The following is a 23,556-nucleotide window of genomic DNA, read 5'->3' as shown; positions in this document are numbered from 1 at the left end:
TGGATGGAATATAAAGCAGGGCGTTTTAGTTTCAAAGTTTTGGAGAAGCTGGGCAGTCGGAAGATCTCCAGCTTTGTAGGGCGCTATTTTCGTTCAAGTTTCCTGCAACCTTGTTTGAGGGACCTGGTTTCTTCAGTAGACCAAGGTGTATGCTTCTTAGGTAGAATCAAGAACATTAACCAAAGCAGTCTTAAAGACGTTTGTGAGTCAAGAGACCCAATGTACAAAGAGAAGAGTGCAGTTACCGTAGGTAATAGTTCTTTTAAAGCTAATGCCGTTGCAGGGCAGATATTGCGACAACTAAAGCCTAAATTTTCCTTATCAAGGTAAACATCAAACAGCACCTCACACTTAACAAGATATTGATCGGAGATGGCATTAGGATACGGTAAGACTGTAACATTTGAGGCTACTACACCCCGGGTCAGAGCATGATCTAGAGTACTCCCATCAACTATTTGATTAAAACAATATGTATCAATCAGCGCAAAAGCAATCGCAAGTGAATTTAATGGGGAGTTTACGTGAACATTAAAATCACCAATAATTACAACATAGTCCGCATAAGTTACTAAGTGTGTTAACAGTTAAGTCATGTTTATTTGTATAGGCCTTACAGAGTCTCAAATGGCTGCACAGATCAAAGACTATTTTAAACTACAGACTATTATGACACCATCCCCTTATCTAAAACCTACATGAGGGCAAATAATACACATATTATCAACATAAAATATAGGTTATTCATAAGCAATAGAGTAGAAGTGTGTTTTAAGCTTAGATTTAAACATTTCCACTGAGGTTGCAGATCGAATCTCAAAGGAAAGAGCATTCCAAAGCATCGGGGCCCGGATGGAGAACGCTCTCGAACTTGCGGATCTCTTCTTTGCTCTTGGGATCACTAGTAGACCAGCGTTTTCAGAGCGAAGGCTTCGGACCGGAACACAGGGGGAAATTAAATCTGAAAGATATGAGGGAGCAAGTCCATGCATGATTTTGTATAATACCAAGAGAACCTTAAATCCACATTTTAAGCTAACAGGGAGTCAATGCAGGTTAGCTAAAATCGGGGTAATGTGATTAAACTTTCTTGTCTTAGTTAAAAGTCTAGCTGAAGGCTCTTGATTTTGGACTTCGGGGGACCGAAGGCACCCCAAGGCAACACAAGTTTATGAAAATATAATAAGAATTGTTTTTAACAAAATGTTCCTAAGCTCTAAGCAAAAACAAAGAGTATTAATATACAGTAAAACTCGACCTCGTGGATTTCAAGAGGGCATTTGACTGAGTATGACGAGCCGCCTTGTGGGCCACAGTGTGCAAGTACAACATGGGGCAGAAACTAGTTCAGACCATTCAACAGCTGTATGCCATTGCCAACAGTGATGTTCTTACCAATGGTATTCTCTCTCAGACTTTATTCAACATCTTCCTGGAGAGGATCATGACCAAAGCCCTGAAACAACATGAAGGTATAGTCAGCATTGGAGAACATAACGTCACTCTGTTTTGCTGATATTGCCAGACTGGCAGGAGAACAGGAACTGGGATATGTGGTCAGTCACCTGGACGAAGCTTCAACCCAGTAATGGATGGAAATCAGTGCAGAAAACTCAAGTATAACCAACAACCCCAAAGGTATCACCACAAACATCACTATCGACAACCAGGAGCTTGAACCTGTCACTAAACTGAAATACCTTGGAGATGTCATATCAGAAGAGGGGTCAGAAACAGAAATCATGACCAGGTTAGCTCAAACCAAAGCTGCACTTGTAAGACTTAAACTATCGGGAAAGACAAAAACATTGCAGTGAAATAAAAAATCAGACTCTTCTAAGCGTTGGTTACTTCCATCTTTCTCTACGCTTGCAAAACATGGACTCTCACAGAAAGCTGGAAAGGAAAATCCAGTCCATGGAGCTGCAATACGACAGGAAACTTCTAGGCATCAGCTACATAGCCAAACAGTGCTCAATATAATCAGACCGCACATTGGACCCTAACAAGAACTCTTGTCGACTGCAGACGAGAACTGCAGGTGTATGGCCACATCACAAGATCATTTGGACTAATCAGTGTTGTTCTCCAGGGTACAGTCCAGCGATGCTGGTGAGGAAGACAGAAAAAGAGCAGCCTGTCAGCATCAAACATCAAAACAGGGGAGTCTGGACTGAGACATCTTCAGACGACAGCAAACAGCCTCCCCGAAATAGATTGCTTTAGGCTGGCTGGGGAACGCCTCATGATCCGGTTGGACAAGCTTGACCAAGTGGCTGGGGATGGAGGTCTGGGCTTCCAGGCTCAAGCTGCTGCCCCCACATCCTGATCCCTGATAAGTGGTAGATAATGGATGTAATTCAAAAAGGTAAATTTTCTGGCTAACTCTTTTTCCGAAACACCAGTAACTAATTTACCACGTTTAGAACAGCCAGATATAGAATACAAACTACAGAGCAAATAAGCACTGAAAACTGAAAGAGGTCCAAACATATAGCTATTAGAAATTTAGTTCTCAAAACAAACCTAAACATTCCATTTCTATTGACTCGTTCCATACACTAAATCCTGATGTAATATAAATTATAGTTTTTAACAATGGTAAAATTTCACATGAATCCAGTCTTTGTAGTTCCTGGAAACGATCTCATATAACCAAATGGTGTTATGTGAGCATCATTTTTGTTCTGTGACAGAAGAACAGACATTTCAATACAAAGTTTAATATATTTTTTTTATTGGAATGACTGCAGTGCAGATCAACGCTGGTGGTGATTAGTCAGAAGAAATTAATTCAGCTTGCTGAAGGATGATGGCCACAACTTGGAGGGCTTAGAGGCTGCAGGCCTGGAGCTTCTTGTCAGCTATCTTGAGGCCCACCCAGGTATTGAGCATGGAGGCCCTGAGCTTGGACCACACCAGGTGATTGCTCAGACCGAAGATCTGAGCCGCAAACTGTGCGGCCGCATCGGGGGAGAGGATGGTGGAGCAGCCCAAACCTGCAGTCAAAAAGAAACTATTATCTCAGCAATTCAATCATTTTCCATCAACATCCTCACTAGGGTCACAGTGCTGAAACCCATCCCAGAGGATTTTGGGCAGTGGGACACCCCGGACCGGTTCACAGCCAATAGAAGGCCACACAATTTTGACTCGCCAATTGCCCTGACATGCATGTTTTCGGTATGTGGGAGAAAATTCAAGTACCCAGAAAAATAGATAGAGGTACAGTGAGAACATGCAAACTCCACACAGGCAAGCAGGAATTGAACCAGGGACTTCTAAATTATGAATCATCCGTTGTGCTGCCTGCTATCTTAACACTTTAACATGCTTTAAATTGAATTTTAAGCTTTACTCACCGCTAGGCAAACGGAGGGAGGACCACACGTCCTGGGAGCCCCAGTCGGGTGTGACAGGCGGGCAGTTGATCACGGGGTAAGCCGTGTTACCAGACATCACGGGGCCCAGGCCGTTACTACGCCCAGCCACCGCCACAAAGACTGTGGGGACGCCATCACCTGAACAAGCATAAACTCAATATTATGAATTAATGTAGTCAGTGTTCCCTCAAAGCTGCGCGCGTGCGCAATTGCGCACTGCTCGCACATTTTCAGCGCACAAGAAAATCTAGCCAGCGCACAAAAAATGAGGGCTCAAAATTACTAATTAAGAAGCGACTTAAGTCAAAGTTACAGTGCATGAAGGTAAAAATACACGGGTTCCCCTGACGTTGTGTCCTAAATGCGGTATTTTGAAGTCAATGTCGAACAAAGTTGAAAAGTAAAGTCAGTAGTTTGTCGAGAACCGGGTTCTTCGGCTTGGCTCACTAAAAGGAACCGGCTCTTTAGGTTGTTTTTGCTTCTTTTATCCCAACATGACCAAATATTGTGTAAAATTATGCACAAAATTACTTAAAGGAAGGGGGGAATAGAACAAAAAAGAAAAAAATACCAAAATGAAAATGTAGTGAAAAGCTGAGAAAAAAAACAAAGAAAAAAAGGAAAAATTTAGAAAAAAGCCAGAAAAAAAAAGAAATGTAGGAAAAAAGTAAATAGAGAACAAAAAGAAAAAAGTAAGAGCTCAGAAAAAATAAACACAATGAGATTTTTTTAAAGGAATTTAAAAAAAAGAAAAAAACATGGAAAAAAGAAAAAATTTGTGTTGCATTCAAATAATTTCCAATTATATGAAGTAAATCTTGTTGCCAACTTTGTACTTCCACTAAAAATGTGATTAAGTACAGTTCTGCATCTTACAACTGACTAAATAAGCCCCCAAAAATGTTAATATTATGCGGCAAAATATTTTAGGAAATAAAAAGAAATGGATATCTTGTGAAAGAATTGTAAGAACAAACGACGTTTGTAGGCCGTACAACCTTTGCAATAGTACATGAGTCAATTCATTCAAAAGAGAAAAATAATTTTGCATTGCCGGAAACTCAGCAAAATGTAACTTGATGTCAAGTTTGGGACATGTTTGATAATTAATTATCTTGCCACACTTTGGATTGTGGTTGCTCACTGTTGTTTCAAGCCTTGCTCACAGACTGTGTGAACGCTCAGACGCGTGGAAAATTAGAGGGAACATTGAATGTAGTCCTAATTAAAATTCTAGTGGAGGCTGAGGAGTCAGGTAAGCTAACGGAATAAGACATTATTACGTGTGTATCCAAAATTGCATTGTCAATGACAGTAAAGACAATTCTTTTGTTCAATTCTAACCTTCATATTCAGCTTTGATGCGTAGCGTCTCATCCGGGCCTTTGTGCGCTGAGGTGACACGCATCACGCACGGGATCCCGTACGAGCTGCACGCCTTCTTGATCTTCTCGCAATGGGCCATGTCGGAGGTAGACCCCATCAGGACCACCACACGTCCGTTGGCTTGAGACTCCAGCAGAAGCTGCGGAGGCAAAATGTAAGGCGGTCAGGATCACAGACTTAAAAATCACACAAAACTACCTTTCGAAGTACAGTAGATACTTAAAAAAAAAAAACAATACATTTTGATGGTAGTCGTGTGCATGTCACAGCAGTGAGTGGCGCCATTGTGACTCAAAAGCTTGAATGCAGGTTAAGACACCATAATATGGATAATTAATTAATAATGGTCAGTTCCTTGGGGAAGGTATTATTTGACCACTAGGTCAGTGTTCTTGTTTGCCCGCGTCCTAGACGCATCATTTTTTGCTGGGGACGCAAAGTCTCAAATCAACATGCGTGCCCGCGACGCAAATTTTTTGACACAAAATTGTCATTATTACCCGATTAGATTTTTTTTTTTTTTTTTTTTTAAACAAAGATTTACTGCACTCCAAACTTTTCGTCAGGCAGATCCGGCAGATGTTGTTTTGGTCTCGCGGTTCGAGTTTTCGTCTACACGCCGATCTCGAGTTATGTAGTGAAAAGTCAGTCTCTTTTTAGAGAACCGGCTTTTTCGGCTCCACTCATTCAAGAGAGCCGTCTCTCAAACGTCTCACTTGCTTTGATGCATTATATTACGAATTATTATGTTGTATAAAGAAGTTAAGAAAAAAAGGAAGTATAAAATGAGAAAATGAAAAATAGACAGGTTTGTGGTTATCCCTTTAATCAGTATATTACCAACAATAATTTGATTCAGAAAGCGAATTAATAATTTGATGATTAAAACTGAATGAATATATAGATTTTATTATATTATTTGTCACAGATTAACAATTTCAACCTCGATAACACTAAATTTTGGGGACCCATAGATTTTTGAGCATGCGAGTCCCCGGGACCCATCACTTTTCACAGGTAAAATAAACACTGCTAGGTGTCGCTATATTGTGTAGTGCAACTGACAACTAATTAAGCACAAGCAGGAATACAATTTACGGAGGATAGAAGTGACCAAACCACACTACTTTTTTTTTTTGCTTATTATTATTTTCCTCCGAAAATAAGAATGCGGCTCTTTGCCTCATCATATTTTCTGTATACTGTGGCTGTTTACCTTGCTTCATGTTTAGTTTTTTGTGTGTATTGAGGGTGAAGACTTTCCTTGAAATTAACACAAGAACAATACTGTATTGTAAGGAGAGTAGTGTGTTATGGGAAGTAATACGTTTTAAATTGTATACGTGTGTGTGGCTCTTTGACTAACAGTTAAAAAATTCGGCTCTTTGCCGTCACTCAAAACATCAGAACTTGTTTACAATGCAGTAGGAGATTTTGCTTTTAAAATGTTTTCATTTTAATTTGAAAATTTCAATTTCATCCTTCAGTTAAAAATATTTAACATTTATTTAGGGATACTTTCAGTTTTTTTAATCATAATCATCCATAATTTCTTTACCTCTTTTGCAATCAAGTACATTTGAGTTAAATATCGCCATTTTCTGAGAATATTAATGTGTCTTAGACCACTATACAACTTGGCCAATTTCCTATGGTGTGTCTTGTGCAAGTTGATCCTGGTGGCGCCATCACTCTCCAGGCCAACAATTTAACTTTTTTCAAAATCCTTAAGGTCACCAAACACTAAAAACATGCACAACTCAGCAACCAAAAGGTCTGGCCAACACCAACTAAAGAATACAAGATTTGTTTACGTTAGCTTTCCTTTGACACAGTTCAAAATACAATCGGAAAGCAACTAGGCACAATTGATTCCATCAAAAGCTTTGTCGCACCTTGACCCTTTCGGAGACCCACTCAAAATTTCTCTTCACCATTTGCATGGCCTCGGGGGTCACCTCTTTGAGGTCTCGGTAAACCTGGAGGGGCCGAGAGAAAAGTCCTTGGGTCACACGTCAGACAATCAGTTTGCCGTGATGTTGTCAATGATGGAATTAAAGACTCGCCTGCTTATCTTTCTGCTGGCTTCTGTCTCCGGCGGGCCACAGCCGCCACGAGTCGTTGTCGATCACGTCTGCCAGGACGATCTCCCCAGTTTGCACGTTCACGCCGAACTCGATCTGGGAGACAAATGACGAGCCTTAGGAAATCATTGCTGTTATTAAAATTCTTCGCTCAAACAGCAGTGTCAAACTGTATTTTTGTGAGGAAGACAAAAAAAAAGGTGATAAAATAAATCGACTGTTATATGTTATATTTTACTATTAAATCTATTACTACGCTACTATTTTTAACGGTTTCATTTTACTACAAAAAAAATCACACGCAAATAACCACACCGATATACCTGACGCTAGCAAACACAAAAATGTCACACTTATACACCAAAAATCACATGTTCATGACTACCACCTACATGCGCACAAGAAAAAAAAAAAATACACAAAGATACTCAATTTTGAAACAGTGAAATACAGTGTTGTTTAATACAACTAAAGCATTTTAAATATGGATATGCTTGATACTACTTTTTTTAACTGATGAACTTTATTTGTCACAGATACCAATACCAAATACTGATGCCATGAGTACCATAACATTTCATGGGGAGCAGATTTTTCAGCCGCTGCTTTGCCCCTTAGTTTTGGAACTCATTACCACCTGACCTCGGAAATTCCGCTACTCTGTCGATCTTCAAATCCGGACTCAAAACTCATCTCTTCAGACTTTCCTTCCCATAATAAACTGCCTTACATGCCATACTCCCCCAACCCATTTTTTAACTGTACTCACTTTTTATTTTAGTATTTATTGCTTATTTCATTCTAGTTTTATATTCTGTGTAGAGCGACTGAAAGGCTCTCTGAAATAAAATGTATTATACAATTATTACTCTGGAATAGTCCTTAAAATTACATGAAATTAACTACGATGGAATAATGTGCCGTTTCTTCTAAATTCAAGTTAATGATTTTAAAGTTAGCCAGTAGGAGAAAGCTGATATTAGCCACGAGTATGGAAACGGCTATCGTATTTGTGGGTATGATAAGTATCAATTATAAAAAAATACTAGTAATGACTAATCTGACTCATCGTTATAGAAGAAAATCCCTCTTCTGCAAAATAAAAAGAAAAAAAACCTACACTTTTACACCCCCAAAATAGAGGAAACGTGTAATCTCCAATTCATTTTCAATGAAGGCTACGTTAACGTAATAGTTGTCCTTCACGGGCCTAATAGAATGTATGAATGCAATTGAATGATTTATAATCTTACAGTTGCGTTCAAATGTTTTTTCTACACATGCATGTTAGAAACGACATAAAAAAGGTTCTTGGATATTTTTGCGATACATTATTTCTCAAGTCCCCTCATTGGCATTAATATTGAAACACTGCCGTGTAGTGACGCGGGGCAATCACTTTGTGGGTATGGTAGTCAATGGGCATAACGGGAAATGTAGTTTTTGGTCAAAGCGCTCTTTCAAACCTTTAATTTGTATACACTCAGACATTGTAAAGCTGTCGCGGGACAGATTTGTCCCTTAGGCCATGATCTTGTTATATGTGCTCTAAATACTAAGTGATGTGCACCTTGGCTTGAATCCCTGAAGCCTGTATTTAAGATGAGTGGTTCATGAACCGCGATTCAAGGTGTGTGTTGATGACGTAAGCGATGACGTTTGAAGGCCTGCACAGCGGGTCCACCACGTGACTGATTCGGGAAATGATTCGCTAGCTTTGAAATAAAAGCGGCAAAAGAAACACCCCCTGAGTTGGAAGTCCCCTGCAGCACCGGGAATCACAGAAATATGCACTTGTTACACATCTATGGACCCCTTCCTTATATGTACCATGTGAAAGGACTTTTCAAAAGGAGATAAAATTCTCTTAAAAAAAAATTCATCACCTGGGTCCAAAACCTTTGAAATTGTTTTGGTTTCTAAAAAAATAAGCACTTTATTTAATCTCCTTTTTCAATTTGTTGCTTAAGTACAAAGTCATCTCATCTCATTAGCCGTACCGCTTATCCTCATTAGGGTCGCGAGGGGGCTGGAGCCCATCCCAGCCATCTCCGGGCAGTGGGCAGGGGACACCCTGAACTGGTTGCCAGCCAATCGCAGGGCACACGGGGACAGACAACTCACTCGCTCATTCACACCTAGGGACAATTTGAACCGGCCAATTCACCTGAAATGTATGTTTTTGGAATGTGGGAGGAAACCAGAGTGCCTGGAGGAAACCCACGCAAGCACGGGGAGAACATACAAATTCCGCACAGGAAGTCTGGTAACACAGAATAATTCATGACACACACTTACTCTTTACTCTCATAATACAATCTTCAAATATAGTTTTTGTATTCAGATATTTTACACAAGCATGTTATACATGTTTCTGTCCACATGATGACGAAGTTGAGGTAATGGATCATCTTGGAGCCCCTATGTGAGTGTGGAGCATTTCCTTTGAAGGCGTCTTTCCTTTATGGGGCTTCATTTTGCCATTACTACTAATTACACAAAAAAAACTCCATCCAAACAAACAAAACAAAAACAAAACACAGATCAAAATCCTTACCAGATTTTGAATTTATTTGTCATCGATCAACGTTCCATTCATTTTGTTCAGACAGAGCACACAGTATGAGCTGCACGGGGCAGATTGACTGCGTGTGTAATCGGTGGGCGCGACTGTACTGGGCTGCAGTCAGTGAAACAGCACAAATAATTGTGTTCACACGCAGCCCGCCATCCCCCACACGAGTTCCCCAAAACAAAAACAAACTGCGCAGTGAAGAAATTATTGTGGCTGCGTCAGGAGAGAAGCGGCAGCTCCGGCCAACTGCTACAACTACCAGAGTCTGTTGATCTCACCAACGCCAGATCCATTAACTATGAAGGGGATGAACTGGAGCTATAATAATTGGTGGGAAACTGCTACATTTGGGACAATTGTATTTTGATCGAGACTTTGCACAATCCAAGGAGCCTGGATGCTAACGAGCAGTTAGCCAGCCGCTCTCCAAAATCGCTTTCCTTCACTAAAACGTGAAGCCCTCCAATTTTGTTGCATTTTTATATAATCACAAAGCCCATTCATTTAACTGGAATTCAGAATTCTGTGTTTTTATTTGTACATCTAGAGGTATAGCTGTTATTTTGTTACAGTCTACTCTCAGTTGGTCATGTCATCATCATCTCAAGGTAAGTTTGACCCTTGGGTGCGTTTATAGAGGCTACATTGCAGATTTTCACTTTTCGAAGAAGGATTCTGGCCCCTCTTAACCCCAAAAACCTAAGGATCTCTGTATTGTATTTTTTTCAATGCACGCACCTTCATGTCGACCAGTGTGCAGTTCTGCGTGGCCCAGGCCTTCTCGAGAATCTCAAAAATGGCAACGGTGCTGCGGCTCATGATGTCCACCTCGCAACGGCCGATGTCCAGGCCGGCCAGGCACAGTTTGGCCTCCAGTAGCTGCTCCTCCGACCACTGGGGGTCGTTGTTGGCATCGTCCTGGAAATGGGCCAAAAATAATTTTAATTGGAGACACGAATGCTCAAAACAAGTGTTGCAGTGTTTCACTCAAGTAATTAGTTACGATTTGACTCATCATAGACTACAAAATTAAAAACTGTAAAAATTAAATGATAAAAATGAATGCAATAAATACAATCTTTACTACTTTATCGAAATTGTGAGATTTCTTTGAATGCCTGTGCCACGACATAAGCGTAATGGTGAAGTGCTGCTTTCATGAAAAGGAAAAACAAGTCGACGCTTAGCACCTATTTTTTGGAAATTTATGGTTAGCACTAGAAAAAATAAAACATTGACAACTTTGTACTTTTTAGATAAAATCTTAAATTTGAAAATCGTTTTCAGCATGGTTGGCAAAGGAATTAGGTTCTATCCATCCAGCCTTTATCGGCATCACTTAGCCTCAGTAGGGTCGCGGGGGTGCTGGAGCCCATCCCAGCCATCTTCGGACAGTGGGCTCGGGACACCCTGGACCGCTTACCAGCCAGTCACAGGGCACACAGGGACAGACAATTCGCTCGCTCAGTCTCACCTAGGGACAATTTGGACCGGCCAATTAATCTGACATGCATGTTTTTGGAATGTGGGAGGAAACCGGAGTGCCCGGAAGAAACCCACGAGAGCACTGGGAGAACATGCAAACTACTCATAGGAAGGCTAGAAGCTGGATTTGATACCAGACCTTAGAACTGTGCTGCGGACGCGCCAACTACTCAGCCGCTGTGCCGCCTAAGTTCTATGTTTATATTTTTCCTGAAAAATGCCAAATACTGGTTTGAAATATATTTTAGTTTTTAATAGCGACTCATTTGTTTTGCACAAAAAAATTGTAATGAAAATTATAAAGTTAAAAAAATATATCGTCATTGATTTTTCTTCTTTTTTTTTAATGTTTCCATTTTTTTCTCTCAACTGTTTGGTTCTTTGTGTCGAGTACCTTTGCACGAATTTTAGAATTAATGTACATGTATTGGAACTCACCGTTTCTGCAATAATATATCAGTTTTTCTTTTGGATACAGTTCAGTTTTCAAACAAACATGATTCAGGGATAATTTTGTATTGTTAATTCTTTAAATAATATTTTGCATCAAAATACCTCAAATTAATTTCTCATTTTAATTATATTAACTTTTTTTTGTTGGAGTAAACATTTCTCACCTTTTGTGTAACGGTTTTGTTTAAATAAATTGGACTTTTGAGATGGTTTTGTTTTTATTTGTGGATCAATGATTTACAATAGTCGGCTTTTCCATTGAATGAATGTAGATTAGGAGACCACCTTTGGAGCTCACCTGTTTTTTTCAATTACATTTAATTATTTTTGGATATATCCTTACTGTATTTTTTTATTTATTTGCCACACAAATAACAAATGTTTAGATATTGATTTGCATTAAAATACTTCAAACCTATTATATCCATATTTTTGAGTTAATATTTTTTCAACTTTTGTAAACTCTCTTTAATAAAATGAATTAAGACTTTTAAGCTTATTTACAAATTAATGCTTTACACATAGAATAGTTGACTGTTCCATTGGATAAATGTAGATGATTGTATTGCATTGACTGTTGTGGTGCAATGTGCACCATCATTCTCAAACCTCAACGCACTTTGACAAAAGTACACCAAGGAATGTTTCAAAGGACTCACTTTGAAAAAGGTCTCCATCTTGAGCGGGGAGAAACGGTAGCCCTCTTTTACGCCCGGGTTCCTCTTAAGGAAGGAGCCGGTGGCCACCCGGCGACAAACCCATTCGATGGGGATCATCTCGCAATGCGCCGCCACGAAGGCCGTGTCAGAGTGTTGACGCACAAAAGCAGTCTTGATGCCTGCAAAGGGGGGGTTAGGAAAAGTCACAAGTCACTCATGTGCCGCTTTCATGCTCACGCGGGGGACAGGCGGGTTCAAATTAAATAATCCAAGCAGAGTCACGCAAGGTTTCAATTGATGTGACGGCACATGACATTGGTACCACGACGGTGCAATACTCCATGTTCATTGAAGATTTTTTTTTTTATATATATAAAGAATGATTTATTCCCCAGACTCGAAAACCTTTGATTTTAACCTCGGACTGAGTTTGTAACAACGCCAACACTTTCCTGACACCTGAGGAGGCAAAAGGAAGTGATATCACATCAAGTTTTGATTGTGACACTCAAACTATACCAAGGGTGCGTACACCCTTTTCAAGGCCAAATTCAAGCACTTTTGAAAAGCCATTCGTAGCCAATTCTCTAATAACGCTTTGGAGGACAACACCGTACAAACTAATACCAACTGCAGTTAATCACAGAGAAGAAAAATGCAATGGTAAAGCGAAGACACCAGAGAGCAGTGCCTGCGTCATTTTTAAGCAGACTGGAGAAACGGGTCAATTTTTAAGTATTTTCAAGCACTTTCAATCCTTTAAAACACATTAAAATTCAATCCAACTACAGCTGATGAAAAATTACTCAATGTCAGCCATTTTTTTGCCTTAAAAAGACAGTGTGTATTATTTGGCACCTCCTAGTAGTAAAACATACTTCATTAAAAATGTAAATAATATTGATTTAAAATAAGCAAAAAAGACAAGCTATTATATAAAAGTCCATTAAAAAAACTCAATAAATCTGCTTCCATTTTACATACCATAAGCCTCATTTCGAGGGAGCTGACATAATTGTCCACAATCTTGCTGCTACGGGTACCCAAAAACCTCACAAAAGGCTGGGCAAAAATTAAGAAAGAGTAAGTAGTTTGTATTGTTCCCTGTACTTTTTTAATCACTTTTTGGTTGCAGTAGACAATAAAGCAAAAACTCGTGGTCAAATATTACACAGTGTCCCTGTAAGTACCAGTGGCTCATATCAAAGGTTCATCAAGAAAATATCATTTGGAAGTAAGGCCAGTACCAGCACCCAGTGTCAGTTTTGCCTATCGCAAGATTATTTATATATATTTCAAGCAAACAAACTTAAGTAGAAAAAAAATGCATTCCATATTTGGAGTAATACATATAGTCTGTCATATAAATTCCTTTTTTTCCCCCAATAGGATGAAAAATCACTAATATTCTCACCAAATTATTATTTTTGGTTCATGAGAGCAACAATTTCAATATTGACTGATTAAGAAAACATCTTAATTTATTGTAACCCTTAAATAAACCCTTCGGGGGAGATTTGGATAATGGACAATCGAAAGTGAATTTTCAGAGTTTTCCCCCCCCATGATAGCAAGGATATAAAGAACTTAAAATGACAATAGTTTTGTGGGGTATATTCATAATATTCCATTACATAGTTACCCCGAAGACTTCCAAAAAGTGACACATTCCGAATAATAAATACAAATAAATAAGTAAAAGAGTAGATGCCAGAAAGTTTGTTATTATGTAGAAGATTTATATTTGCATTTCAGTTAATGTATCGGGTACAGTGTGCTTATAAAGAACATGATTATAGATATTGATAAGGTGCTAATTTCTTGAAAAATATGACCAAAATAATTGCATTAACAACAACAAAAAAAACATCCCATCGCTAACATTCTGCTTCAGCCTTTTTGTGCTTATGATTATTGCATAGCTGATTTTGTGGAAATTGTTGTTTTGGTTAATGATTTGATGTTTAATGCTGTACCCCAAAAAGGCCAGAGAAAAAAATGATAGCTAGGTTTGAATCGTATCTAAATACTATGCTTAAAAAAATGTCATTCGTCTGGTAATAAATATAAAATACTAAAAAGTTAACTTTTTTTGCAAGTTAAGAATAGTTTCACAGTTGTATTGCACAACAGTAATTTATAGACTCGTTTATTCATAGCAGCTGCGTGCGAATGCATGGCATTTTTGTGGCAACTTTTTTTTTTTTGCCCTCCTTTTTACCAGCTTGCTGCAGCAATTCAAAGACGTAGCTGGTGGTTTTATTAGCGATGGCCGCTTTGCCCTCCATTTGGTCTTTCCTCACTGCGTTCCCGGCGGTGATCTGGTCTTTGGACTGCACCAGAACCAGACCAGGCTGATCCACGATCGCAAAGATCTGCTTGGTTTTCCCCTCGTTCAGTTTCTCTCCGATGCTCAGTTCTTATAAAACGAAACACACACGAAATCAAGAATGCAAAACTGTGAGGATTTTTTTTTTTTACAGAAAAATCGTTTTAGTACTTTACCTTGTGTTGGTGCCATGTTTTCCTCCGACGCGCCGTCAAACTGCACGGAAAATACACAAAAAAAGGAGTGAACAACGCAAAAAACTTGTCAAGTGAGGATGAGAGCCGCAGGCGTGCAGAGCACAAGACGGAAGTAGGCCGTTTCTTACGTCCTCTGACAGCCAATTGCAGCGCTTCACGCACTACTTTGGACCAATCACGAAGGCGGACTGGTCCAACATGGCTGGAGTGACGCCCTTTTTAATAGCTCTTGCTCAAAACTCCGGACCAAATTTTAGGATTATTCTGAGGAAACATTTAACTTTTTTCCCCCACTGTTGCTGTGTTATAGTCTTATACATCTACCAACCGGCCTTTTCGACTGAAGTGAACGAGGTGATTTACTGTCAAAGTTAATTGCACATCAAAATGCTTGCTGTATGTTTGAAGTTTTAAGCGGCCCGTGTTACATAACCTCCAATTTGTGATTTTTGTTTTTACTCATGTGACTCTAACGTGAAATTATCACACTAAACCGATTGGGTGACACGTTACTGAAGTTTTTATCGACTGCGTCGTGTAGGAAACGCGCTCCTGTGGTCCGCACGTGTCTTGGCAGCGGGAGAAGAAGCCTTCTGCGCATGCGCACATTTCCCTCGCGGTTTCACAGGACCACCAGTAACAGCAGCAGCACCGCCACCGGACGAAGCAGCGAGATGGAGTTCGAGGAGTCCGGTATCGGCGAAGAGTGCGGCGTTTTCGGCTGCGTGGCGGCCGGAGAGTGGCCCACGCAACTGGAGGTGGCCCAGGTGCTCACCCTGGGCCTGGTGGCCTTGCAGCACAGGTAACGTCAACGGAAATGTCTTGGCGACGCTAGGAAGTTGTTCAGGGTGCGTGTACGTACTTTTTTAGTTATGAAAAATAACAAAAAAAAGCATCGGTGTTCATTTCTAGTCGTTTGCAAACGTCAAGTTGAAAAGTCACTTCGAGCCAGTTCGCGTGGAAGTGAGACGCGTTTGTGGGGGGGATGCCTTGAAGGATTCACCTCAGACGTCGTAAGTCAGCAACGGTTTAACATTCCTCACATTCTAACTCATTAAAGTTCGAGTTCGAAACAGGAGTCAGTTATCTGGCATGTAGGATTAGTCTTAGTTTCAACTTTTACTTCCAAAAGTAAATATAATTCTCTCAATATTTGTTTAATATACGATACTGTATATGAACTGAGTAACTGTTTACACAGGGTTTTTGTTTTTCCAAAGCATTAAAGTCATACGAGTACAATTTTATATATATATATATATATATATATATATATATATTACACCAGAGCCATATCACCCTAGCGGGAGGTGGCTAGAGTCAAGAACACATTCACATTTTTCCAATTATATAAAACAAGAAAACTGTATAGCAAAGTTTGGTAAACCGGATCAGGTCCGCTGACTGATTTATCTCTGCCCGCTAAACCAGGGGTGTCAAACTCATTTTAACTCGGGGGCCACACGATAGAACAAACATTCTGTCGGGGGCCGGACTTGTGGATTAAAGAGAAGGAAAAAGAGAGATAAAGAAATAAGAGAAAGAGGGAGGGAAAAGGAGAGAGGGCAGGACAATGAAAGAAAAAGAGAGAGGGAGACAGGGTGAGAAACAAGAGATAAAAAGTTGTGAGAGAGGAGGAAAAGGGAGAGGAGTAAAGAAATCCAAAGAGAAATAGAAAGACTGAAGGAGAGAAAAGAGAGCGCAAAGGGTAGGAAGAGAGAAAAGGGAAAAAGGAAGTTAAAAAGACACACAGAAAGAAAGAGACAAAGAGCAACAAAGGAAGAGAAGAAGAGAGACACAGAGAGTGAAAGACAGATAGCGGCAGAAAAGGGGTGGAAAGAGAGAAAGAGCGAGAGAGAGAGAAATAAATACAAGTACTGTGTCTTTGTGAGAGGCACCTGGCTTTGGCAACATCAAGTTGACATATTTCAACCTGCAGCTTGTTTTTCTCTTGCGCTTCTTTTAGTGTTGTCTCGCGGGCCGGATTCAATCCCTTAGCGGGCCTAATCTGGCCTGCGGGGCCGCCTGTTTGACACCTGTGCCCTAGTGGGAGGTGGCTAGAGTCAAGAACACATTCACATTTTTCCAATTAAATAAAATGGGAATACTGCATAGCAGAGTATGGCAAACCGGATCAGGCCCGCCAACATTTTTGTGCACTTTTTAAAATCAATTTTATTTATCATAAAAATCCAAATTTCATGGAATAAAAATATTGCAATTAGTTTTACAAGGCAAATTACATTTAGTGTTTCAAAAAGGGAGTTATTAGTTTGATTACTTTTAATGTTTTTTTTCCGTGAATAGATATAATAATAATAATAATAATAATTTTACTTGTATTGTCATTCTTTGTAACAATGCACACAGAACGAAATGTCGATACACCTGACCCGTACAGTTAAACTGTAGCGAGCCGATGCAGTATATTTGGAGTGTTTTGAAACCAATTGGATGAAATGGTCCCTTTATAAACAATTAAACATAACTTAGGCAGGTAACTGGAAATGGAAACGAGAAAAAAATGTTTCAGCTTATCTAATCTTTTTCTAACGTATTGCCATGGACTATAATTTTAAATGGCATAATACTATAACGTGGGCCAGTTATCTAAGCAATACTTTTTGGTCCATTTAACCTGATAGTATTTAATCTTTTATTCTTGTAATCTTACATTACATGCTTATCCTTGAGTGCCATGTCTAGATTTAAGACCCCTTATCAACATATATAAAAAAATAAAAACATCAAGTAGCCTTTTCTTCTCTGGCCCGGTGCCATTTTTTTCTACCCAATTGTTTAGCCCTCAAACTTAATATTGTTTTTCTAAAAGCAGCATATGGAATATATATACATTTTTTAATGTGAAAGTGATTTGGGATAGCAGTCAGGTATATATATATATTTTCAGGGGTTTTTTTTTGTCTGAGGGGGAACAACTTTAAGATGATGCAAAATAACAAAAGAACGTTTCAGATTTATCTCTATTTTGATATAAGGTCGACCTTGCATCCCAATCCAAAATATGCACTCATGCGTCACATTCAGAACAAAACAAAAGCAAGCAATCTGTATTGATTTGACCTTCACTTGGGCAGAAAAGCAAAATAAACCATCATGGATCACTGTATCTGCTACTGTAACGTAATTATCTTTTTCAATGGTATGCGGTAAAGAATAATATTTTTGTTTTTACGCTCAAGAACACCTGTCCGCTAAAATGTTGTGATATTTTTTGTCAAGTTTTTGATGGGCTCTAGCCGTGCTCTTTTGGAACTTTTTCTTGTTAGCTGCTCAAGCAAGCTCCTGTGCGCCCGCCATGTCGGATACAATTTGGCTTTAATGACAGATCATTCTGCCTTTGTAAACTATAATTTGTCATTTTTTTTATGATTTTGTCAGAAATAATTGTCTTAAAATAACAAAATAAACAGAGCAAAATTGTCTTGCTAGTTGCGTTTTGCTCATTTTTTAAAAGGGACCCTGTAATATTTGACAACTAGATCCACTGTATCGTGTAGAGCCAAAACGAGTACTACAAAGCACAAGAAGGAATACAAACTACAGAGACTGAAAGTGACCAAACCACACCATTCTGACTCTTTTTTTGCTATGCTTTTGGCCTCTGGGGGTACCCTTGTCAGCAAGATGACGGCCAATCATGTCAAGTCCCTCTAAGTGATGCTCATTATTCGTAAAACAAATAAAAACATTTTGACCTAAAGGAATTTGGAAAAATGCATTATTATGATAGTTCATGTATTCAATATTTTTTTTTTACCATTAGGAGGCACTAAATCCTACACAATGTCACTACTTTAAGTACTACAAAACTAGGGTGAAACATAGTAAAATAGAAAGAATAATATTATATGTAGTATATTTTATATATACTATAATGTGTGTGTTTTAATTGTAAGCATAACCTTTCTAAGTGCGCTCTCACTGTAGCCAATGCTAAAAACATTTTCCACTGCATTAAGTCTACAAGATGGCACTTATTACTCACTGTCTCTTAAAAATTGACTATGACAACTGTAAATGCGTCAATCAGCTAACAAGTAGCTAGCTGCTAAAGAGAACTCAACTTTTGTGGATGCTTTTCAACGTCCGCGTATTAAAAATGTTTTCTTCACTTCCTTCTCCTACCAACGCAATTCAATTCCACCAAAGTACCTCAGTACCGTGATCTTCATTTTACCCGAGAATGATTTAGTGGAACTGTATTTCCATGAGCAGTACGAAACAAGCAAAGGTGACATTATCATCCTTTGAATAGTTACCGTCGTCTGCTGGTAAGCCATGGAGCACACCGAAAGCACTTCGATTATCGGAACGTGAGTCTGCTCTTCTTTAATGTTGACGCGGTCCGCCAATTTTTTCGCTGGTGTTAGGAGAGTTTCTGTGGGAAGGGAAATAAAGCATGATTTATTGTTATTAGTCTATGAGTGCAAAAAGGTTTGTGTGCTTGCGTCAGGAATTTGGCCTTTTTGTCCAGAGTGACAAACGTAGCACTATGCCTTCAAATTTGATTAAGGGGGCCAATCATGGGACTGTGCAGTCGGCGAGTCGAGAATTACAAAGACTTGTGGCTGTCATGTGAAGCAATTTCATATTTGTCAGACTCGTTTCAAACCTTCATCGTCCGCCTTCCTCTTCCTCCCTTGACTGGTGGACGGATTGTCGCCCGGAGTCAGTCTGCTTTGACCCGACCCTGCAAACAACACAGAAAACATAGGGGCCGCAACTAACGGTTATTTTCATAATCAATGAATCGATCGATTATTTTTTCGATGAATCCAACATTTTTAATTTTCTTCTCTTTGTTCAAATATTGAAGATTGGAACGAAAAGAATAGTGCACAAACATCAGAATATTCTATAAAACAAAACAAAAGTGTCAATAAACTTGAGAATAAGCAAAAATACATAAAAACATATGCTATATATCTGCAAGTATGTAAGATACTCTTTTCCTTCCACCTTATCCAAAGATCACATTATATTTAGTGCACAAACATCAGAATATTCTATAAAACAAGTGTTTGTCAATAAATTTGACAATAAGCAAAAAATACATAAAAACATATGCTATATATCTGCAAGTATGTAAGATACTCTTTTCCTTCTACCTTATCCAAAAATTACATTATATTTAGACTTATCACACAAAACGAAAAAAGAAGGGCAATACATTTCATTTTACATGTAGCAACAAAAAAATATGTCAAAAAAATGTAAACCCACATTTCAAAATGTTGTTCAAATTTGTTTATTTGGTTAAATCTTAGACTACGATTTAACATTCCCAATAGGAAAATGATATATGATATTCTTAAGAATCTGCTCCTTGTGTACAGATAAACATGTCATCATTATTATTTTAATTAATACCTCATTTTTATTTATCTATTTTTATTAGTTTTCTCTACTTCTGCAGTACTATCTGTTCCCTTAAATTGTTAATTTTGTTTCATGATGAAACAGTAAAAGACTAAAAATTTGAAACTTCCATGCTAATTTTGTTTGGAATGCTTACAATGTTCAATAAAAAAATGAATATTTTAAAATAATGTAAAATAACTTTTTCTGTAAAACCGGTCTTGGGGTGCTCAGCTGGACCAAAGTTTGAGTGGCATCAAAATTGTGTGTACTCTTATTTGCGCTGATTTAACGTCGTACTTAGTGGCTCATAAATCACGTGATACCACGAATAAATGATCTAATTAGTTGCCAACGCTTTTATCATTAGATTTTAATCAATTTTATCGATTATTTGTAGCAGCCCTAGTAAATACCCAATTTTGTTGCTGTTAAATGTTATTGCACTTATTTTCATTGCACTATTGTTAAAATGCACTATTCTTTTTCATTGCATTAGTATTATAACTTAGGCCAGTTTTCTAAGCACTACGTTGTCCGCCCTGGTTTATTCCTGGACGCTGGCTATTTCAGCTGAAAATGAAAATCTCCATTCTGATCCCTGGATTTAGCTAATTTTTAAATTCTTCATTTTTAAAAAGGCTAATTTACAAAATTAATGTCTTACCCTGAACTACACTCAACATTGTGCCAGATTCCATATTTTATTGACAGTTCAAATGGAATAGGATTTTTTGAAATAAGTACAGTGGGTACTTATCGAACTACACTAGTCTTGAGAAATCTGAGATACAAGTTCTCTTTCGAGCAAAAAATCTTGCCTGACATACAAGTGAAAATCCAAGTTAAGAGAAATCCCAGATGCTGCCACTAGAGGGCCAATTGTTTGAGAAAGCTCATCGCCAGAATCCGCTCGTCTTAGTTTGCGTATGCGTTTCCCGCCATGCAAACCTGATCCCACGCTTTGTGTTTGCTTATCATGCTCTCTCCCTTTATTATCGCCTCTCTCCCTAACTCCTCCGGCACCTCTCTGACTTCGCCACCACAACTCATACATGCTCCTTTAGCAATCGCTGACTTACTCCATTTTAAGAACTAATATGTAACCTGCAACTTATTTTGTTAATATAATTTTATCTATCTTGTAACTTTTTTTAATGTTCAATTACTAATTGAATGTGTCTTAGTAATCAGCAAGATGTGTTTTATAGCTATTTAGGGTTAACTAGGATGATTTTGGGAGGCCAGGAATCGGATTAATTGGTTTTCAGGTATTTCTTATGGGGAAAACTCGTTTGAGATGTGAAAAATGCTTGATGCGATTTCGATCTGGGAACAAATTAATCTCTGATGTAGAGGGGCCACTGCATAAAATAATTGACGAAATACAGATAGGGAGAGGCTACATTTTCAGAATTATAGAAAAAAATAACTGAGGAGTGACTAATATGTAAGGCTTTACCGAAGAAAACTTCCTGTGGGTGCCACAAGTGATGACTACTTCCTGTTTTCATCTCTTGTTTTTCCTGCGCCCCCATTGGGTAAACCCAGTCGGGACTGTGCATTCTTTCTTCGGCCATCTCGAGCATTGGGGGCCATCGCGAGTCGCCGCGTGTGCCCCTCACTCTGCGTTTCATGATGGCATCGACTTCGCCGTAGTACCTCATGAGGCGCTTGGGCTCACTTTCGTCCACCTTGCCCTTTTGGAGCGAGCGGTAGAGGTACTTGAGGTTTTTGTACTTGGTGTGGCATTGCTTCCAGTCACGATCGATGCCCTGCTGCATCAGCCGGTTGGAGATCTGCGTGAAGACGTCACGCTTGCGGGTGGAGCTCTCCAGCTCGCGCCGCACGTGCTCGTCCGACCACACCCGGATCAGCGCACGGACCTCCTGGTCGCTCCAGTTCCGACCCGAGTCCGGCACCGTGACCACGTGGATCTGGTCTGTGCCGGACGGGTCCTCGGATGGAGAGTCCAGGGATGGTAATAAGGGTTGGGAGTCCATGTCATTGTCAACTGCCGGCACAAAAAAGTAACATCTTTCTAAAAAAAAAAAAAAAACCTTTGAAGTAATATTTTTTTCTATTTTATGTTTTAAGTCATTGTAGCTGTAAAATCTCTTATGGCAGTACAGTACGTCCAACTTGATTGAGGCGCCATCACGCGTGAGTGCAGCACGTGAATACCATTTTGCACGCTTCAGATTTAGCTTATAGAGCCCCCTGCTGGTGACTATTTATTTTAAAAACATCAAATTTATTTGTAAAGCAGTTTTCATTACAATTAAATTAGTAGAAGGTGTATTACAGTATTTTGGTTGCTCTGGGAGGGTGGGGTGGTTATTGAACCAGACGAGGTTGTACTTTACTACAACACAGATATAAACTTTTTTAAACCTCTTAAACACAGTTTTTCTGTTATTGTTATTGATTGAGGCTGATTTAGGTTCATACACCACAAGAAAACATCTCGGGGTTACAATACAGCTTTATAATCCCTTTTTGCTCCCTATCTATACATCCACATTGAACTGATAGTCTATTTAAATGTGTTGGATTTTTTTTTCTAGTTTACATTATTACCATGTGAACTTCAGACGATAAGCGCTCACAGAGCAAAAATATATTGTTTAATAATTATTGTTTTTCCTGGCAGATAATTGTATGTTTTTTTTTTAAATGTATTTAAAAAATTATAAGTCATTTCATTTGAGAAATGTTAAAAATGTCTTTATAATTAAAAAGGAGTATACCTGTACTTTTAAAATAGTTATTTGCCAATTAAACAAGCGTTTTCTTGCCGTGTGAATTAACTATACATACATTTTTAATATTATAATATTCTTACATAGGGTATTAGAATATTTTAACTTATTTATTCAGTTTTATTTGAATCTCATTTCAAGTATTTTCTTATTTTACTATACTATTTAACTGAAATGTGAATTTCCCTTCGGGGATGAACAAAGTATCTATCTATCTATCTATCTAGTTTTGCAGTTATGGTAAATGTATTGCAAGTCAAGTCACATTTATTTGTATAGCCCTTAATCACAAGATGCCTCAAAGGACTGCACAGGATTACAATTACACCATCGCCTTATCTTAAACCATCATGACCAACTAAATGAACTGTATACCTTGTTAACTCTACATGAATACATGTTTACAATGGAAAGTTATATTATTTTCACTAGCAGATATTATATTTTCTTCAAAATATGTAAGCTTTTTTGTCAAATATTTAATTTCACTTAAAAATATTAATATATTTAAATAAGAAACCAAAATATACTTAAAAATGAACACATTTGCATTGGCAATTATATTTTTGAATTTTTTAATATTTTTAACTCATCTAAAATGTTAAAAATACTATTTAATGATTTAAGATTTATTTTAGCTCATTTTAAGCATTTTATCGTTTTACTAAAGTTTAACTGGTTTTCTAGTTAATTCAGGAAAATCATTTAAATGAGCTAAGAATAGTTTCTTGAAAGATAAATTGTAAAACTTGAAAGAAAATATTTTAAATGAGCAAAATTATTTGACATTGAAAACATTTTTTTTACCTGAAAGGAGACTTATGTCTACTTAATTTCCCCTGAATTTTCTTACCAGACTCT

General features: G+C 38.3%; 2 protein-coding genes across 3 annotated transcripts in view; one reads left to right on the top strand and one right to left on the bottom strand.

Annotated features, from left to right (window-relative positions):
- Positions 1 to 2,707: 2,707 nt before the first annotated feature.
- Positions 2,708 to 23,556, bottom strand: part of paics (phosphoribosylaminoimidazole carboxylase, phosphoribosylaminoimidazole succinocarboxamide synthetase) — a 24,362-nt gene continuing 3,513 nt past the window's right edge. Inside the window, exons 3-14 of one of the 2 annotated variants that reach the window (XM_088348803.1) lie at positions 21,396 to 21,947; positions 19,188 to 19,265; positions 18,835 to 18,953; positions 14,531 to 14,570; positions 14,247 to 14,444; positions 12,026 to 12,204; positions 10,167 to 10,346; positions 6,836 to 6,949; positions 6,665 to 6,748; positions 4,728 to 4,908; positions 3,363 to 3,521; positions 2,708 to 2,999 (exon numbers count right to left, since the gene is read on the bottom strand). In XM_088348803.1, coding sequence (XP_088204929.1) covers positions 2,833 to 2,999; positions 3,363 to 3,521; positions 4,728 to 4,908; positions 6,665 to 6,748; positions 6,836 to 6,949; positions 10,167 to 10,346; positions 12,026 to 12,204; positions 14,247 to 14,444; positions 14,531 to 14,570; positions 18,835 to 18,953; positions 19,188 to 19,265; positions 21,396 to 21,947 — 2,051 coding nt within the window. In that variant the 3' untranslated portion in view covers positions 2,708 to 2,832. The remainder of the gene's footprint in view (positions 3,000 to 3,362; positions 3,522 to 4,727; positions 4,909 to 6,664; positions 6,749 to 6,835; positions 6,950 to 10,166; positions 10,347 to 12,025; positions 12,205 to 14,246; positions 14,445 to 14,530; positions 14,571 to 18,834; positions 18,954 to 19,187; positions 19,266 to 21,395; positions 21,948 to 23,556) is intronic. The other variant, XM_088348804.1, reaches the window with a different exon arrangement.
- Positions 14,739 to 23,556, top strand: part of ppat (phosphoribosyl pyrophosphate amidotransferase) — a 27,097-nt gene continuing 18,279 nt past the window's right edge. The window contains exons 1-2 of the mRNA XM_088348805.1: positions 14,739 to 14,906; positions 15,095 to 15,353. Coding sequence (XP_088204931.1) covers positions 14,750 to 14,906; positions 15,095 to 15,353 — 416 coding nt within the window. The 5' untranslated portion in view covers positions 14,739 to 14,749. The remainder of the gene's footprint in view (positions 14,907 to 15,094; positions 15,354 to 23,556) is intronic.

This window comes from Urocampus carinirostris, chromosome 12, assembly GCF_059441175.1.
Source record: "Urocampus carinirostris isolate Australia breed hairy pipefish chromosome 12, RoL_Ucar_1.0, whole genome shotgun sequence".
Lineage (NCBI taxonomy): Eukaryota > Metazoa > Chordata > Actinopteri > Syngnathiformes > Syngnathidae > Urocampus > Urocampus carinirostris.
The sequence above is the reverse complement of the archived record's forward strand: the minus strand, read 5'-3'. Positions and strand labels throughout refer to the sequence as shown.